This window comes from Triticum urartu, chromosome 2 (assembly GCF_003073215.2).
Source record: "Triticum urartu cultivar G1812 chromosome 2, Tu2.1, whole genome shotgun sequence".
NCBI lineage: Eukaryota > Viridiplantae > Streptophyta > Magnoliopsida > Poales > Poaceae > Triticum > Triticum urartu.
In genome coordinates, this window is record NC_053023.1 from 205,812,069 (window position 1) to 205,816,404 (window position 4,336).

Here is a 4,336-nt window from a genome sequence, read left to right on the forward strand (position 1 = left end):
AGCTGAATACAAGTCTTTGGCAAATGCAACTGCTGAAGTCATTTGGGTTGAATCACTTCTTGAAGAATTGGGGATCAAGAAGAATCGTATCTCATGTTTATGGTGTGATAATTTGAGAGCAACATATCTGTCTGCAAATCCAGTATTCCATGCCAGGACAAAGCACATAGAAATTGATTTTCACTTTGTGCGAGAAAGAGTTGCAGCAAAGAAACTTGAGATTCGGTTTATTCCTTCCAAGGATCAAATGGTTGATGGTTTTACAAAAGCTTTACCAGCAAGACCATTTGAAGAATTCAAGAATAATCTTAATTTAGGTTAGTTGAGATTAAGGGAGGGTGTTAGAATATACGTGTTGTAATCTCAACCTCCTTCTCTCTCTTGTATTCATCTCAAACTCCTCTTATATCATCTTGTACGCCAAACCAAGGGCTGCGACCACATATCAATATAAACACCACGCGGCTCCCTCAATGAAGTAGGAAGGTTTGATATCTTTCACCACCGATAATCTACGGGCACACCTCGGGCACCGGACCCAGAAAATGCCGACCAGAACCCATCTCCGAGCGATCCTTAGGACATGACGACACCTACTCTTACCCGGAAACGCACATGCAATGGCAAAGCATAACACACTACACAAAGGGCCCCACAAGCATCAGCGATCCACAGGTCATAGATCCCCAGAGCCGTCGTGGCGGTGAAACACGGGATTGCGCGATCGGACAGAGGAGGAGGGCGCCGGACATGCAGCGTGGCGCAATGCGGCTGTATCGAATGGCGCGGAGCGCGCCCGAGGAGGTGCGTACTCCTGAAAAAGTCTGAGGATCCTGAAAAAGTTTAAGTGACATGTGTTGTTTCTGGTTGGTTCGATGGATAACGGGTCACGTTTGGGTTGGGTGTGCACATTAATATGGTTTAGGATATATAACTAGGTTGACAACCGAAATATTTGAGTACCTTTCATCAGCAAAGAAACGGTCGTTTGACGTTTGCACATATCACCAATTTGTCCTTATCATTTATCTCTGGTTGACGATGACGCATTGCAACAGGAGTTTGCAGGCGCGCGCTCCCTCAACGCGGTTCTCTCACTTAATTAGTATCCGATTGATTCAGTCAATTCATGCATCTTACGTGCTTTCGGACCATGACGGCTTTGACGAGCGAGCGCAATTATCCGGCGACCACGAGTCTCAGCCAATTTAGGAGGCAAGTTTGAATTCTTATTCCCTCGCACGCCGAACAAATAGCTCACCTAATCCCTCAAACTTTGGCCTGCACCTGCACGTAATCGTATGCATCACTCTCTTGGCGTGATGATGTGACAATAATCACAGGATAAACCTTTTGCAGTTATTTCCCGGCAACACACCAAAAAGACCAGCGCAGCATGCTGTGCTTGACCAAGTACGTACTACGAACAAGTGTCGCCGGCTCATCGCATGCACATCACAGGATCTCTCGTATATAATCCTGAAACCATTTCACTACATATTCCATTCTTGTTTACTGCGTCGATCGTCTAGCTCGAGACATCGTGTGCGCACATGGCGTCGCTCGCTGTGCTCCTCCTGATCCTTTCTGCAGCTCGGGCCTCCAATGCCGCCGCCGTCCGCGTCGGGCTGACGCGCGTCCACTCCAACCCCGATGTCTCCGCCACCGAGTTCGTGCGTGGCGCCCTGCGCCGGGACATGCATCGGCACGCCCGGTTCGCCCGGGAGCTCGCGTCGTCGGGCGGCCGCACCGTCGCCGCGCCAACCCGGAAGGACCTGCCGAACGGCGGGGAGTACATCATGACGCTGTCCATCGGCACGCCGCCGCTGTCCTACCCTGCCATCGCCGACACGGGCAGCGACCTCATCTGGACGCAGTGCGCGCCCTGCGGCAGCCAGTGCTTCAAGCAGGCCGGGCAGCTGTACAACCCGTCGAGCTCCACCACGTTCGGCGTGCTCCCCTGCGACAGCTCGGTGAGCATGTGCGCCGCGCTGGCCGGGCCGAGCCCGCCGCCTGGCTGCTCCTGCATGTACAACCAGACGTACGGCACGGGGTGGACGGCGGGCATCCAGAGCGTGGAGACGTTCACGTTCGGTTCGACGCCCGCGGACCAGACCCGCGTCCCCGGCATCGCCTTCGGCTGCAGCAACGCCAGCAGCGACGACTGGAACGGCTCAGCCGGCCTCGTCGGGCTGGGCAGGGGAAGCATGTCGCTCGTCTCGCAGCTCGGCGCCGGCATGTTCTCCTACTGCCTCACGCCATTCCAGGACGCCAACAGCACCAGCACGCTCCTCCTCGGGCCGTCGGCGGCGCTCAACGCCACCGGGGTCCGTACGACGCCGTTTGTGGCCAGCCCATCGAAGGCGCCCATGAGCACGTACTACTACCTGAACCTGACGGGCATATCGATCGGCACGACGGCGCTGGCCATCCATCCCAACGCGTTCGCCCTGCGGGCCGACGGCACCGGCGGGCTCATCATCGACTCCGGCACGACGATCACGTCGCTTGTCGACGCGGCATACCAGCAGGTCCGCGCCGCGATTGAGTCCCTAGTGACGCTGCCGGTGGCCGACGGGTCGGACTCCACGGGGCTGGACCTGTGCTTCGCGCTGACGTCCGAGACGTCGACGCCGCCGACCATGCCGAGCATGACGTTGCACTTCGACGGCGCGGACATGGTGCTGCCGGTGGACAACTACATGATCTTGGGGTCCGGGGTGTGGTGCCTGGCAATGCGGAACCAGACCGTTGGCGCGATGAGCACGCTCGGCAACTACCAGCAGCAGAACGTTCACCTACTCTACGACATCCACAAGGAGACGCTGTCGTTCGCTCCCGCCAAATGCAGCACGCTCTGAAGACAAATGTACAAATACGTGTGTACATGCATGTCTGACTTCGTAGGTGTTTTTCATAGTTTTGTATAGTTTCGATTCTTTATTCATTCTTTTTTTCGGTTGAGTTCAGAAAGTAAACTGTATGCTTAAGATTTATTAAATTTAGAACCTTCAGCGTATCCTCCGACCTAGCCAGATATTAATCCCACTCACCTTTATGCCTCTTACAAAACAGAACTCGCAAAAATGGTTTTGCTAATTCAAAATCGACTAAGATTCTTAAAATCTCATCAACTGATACTAATCTCAGTCAGTAGTCAATGGGGACTTTAGAAAGTTTCAGTAAACATAGAAATAGCTGGTTTTCTCAACCATTTTAGCTATATGCAAGTCACATGATTTTCAAATTTGGGTAAATCTATTCTCTGACGGTTGATTCCTTTGTTAAGATTTGTGTTGTTTTGTTTTCTTGTGTTGTTTCACAGCTTTTTAAGCTGATTTTGACTTGCTCGGGTGAGTGAAATTTTCCTTAGAATTCATTTTGACATGCCCCTGTTTTGATAAGTCTATTTTCCTTAGGCTGAATTTTTTATTTTGCATTTCTATTGGGCTTGAAGCTTGTTACTCATTGCATGTTTTTTTATTTGTAGGTGTTTCTGCTTTTGCTTTTCGTTATATTATTTAGTCGAGTTTTCTTTCTTTACATTGGTATTTTTGCCATGCGCATTTTTGGCATCACTTTAGCTACCAGTGGCCTAAAAAGTTATTTTCGGACAGTCGATTTTTTCCGTTGATTTCTGTTATGAGATGTTTGCTCTTTTTTCTGTTCTGTTATGTGATGTGTTTTGGGCTGAGTTTTTTTAATGACCACATATTTGGGTTAGTTAATTCCTGTGCGACCAAACCCTCCCTCTCCCCCTTTGCTCTTTTCGGTTTCAGCTTTTTTTGGTTTTACTTTATTAGTCGGTTTTTTTCCTTTTGTGCGTATTTTTTGGATGTTGGATGAGTGTAAATGTATACACACATATACTATAAAACATTAAAATATATGCAAAAATTGTACTATTATATTATTATTCTTTGGATACTTTGCTGTGGCATGCCCTACCGCAAATATGACTAGTACACTAGGAGGTCATGGTGAGTACGTCGGTCAATGACAAGGGGTTGCACGCGACTTCGGCAGTCGTCGACAAAGGGGTGCAAACAGAGGATATTATGGATGAGGCGGCTACAATGCATGTGGATGAGGCAGATGTCGGAAAGAAAGTTTATAGAAACGAGGATGAACAAATTATGAAGGAGATGACACATCTTAGCAAAGAAAAAGATGAAACCTTGCGTATTCTATGTGGTCCAGGATTTATGCCAATTATACAAAAAGAAAGAGTGCATGTTAAATGTGAGAGCGTTGCTAGTTTAAAGGAGTCCATGCACGTGTATGCATGCACAAAAGTAGGAAAGAGTAGTTTGTTTCCTGACCAACATGCAAAAGA

At 49.4% G+C, this 4,336-nt stretch overlaps 1 protein-coding gene across 1 annotated transcript; it reads left to right on the forward strand.

Annotated features, from left to right (window-relative positions):
- The first annotated feature begins 1,397 nt into the window (after positions 1-1,397).
- LOC125541412 (aspartic proteinase nepenthesin-1-like) lies at positions 1,398-3,019 on the forward strand. The gene has a single exon (XM_048704833.1). The coding sequence runs from the start codon at positions 1,554-1,556 to the stop codon at positions 2,859-2,861; it is 1,308 nt and encodes a 435-aa protein (XP_048560790.1). The 5' UTR covers positions 1,398-1,553; the 3' UTR covers positions 2,862-3,019.
- The last annotated feature ends 1,317 nt before the right edge of the window (positions 3,020-4,336 follow it).

Bases quoted from the DNA above. Each gene is read 5' to 3' on its own strand.
- LOC125541412 (XM_048704833.1), top strand. From the start codon at position 1,554: ATGGCGTCGCTCGCTGTGCTCCTCCTGATCCTTTCTGCAGCTCGGGCC.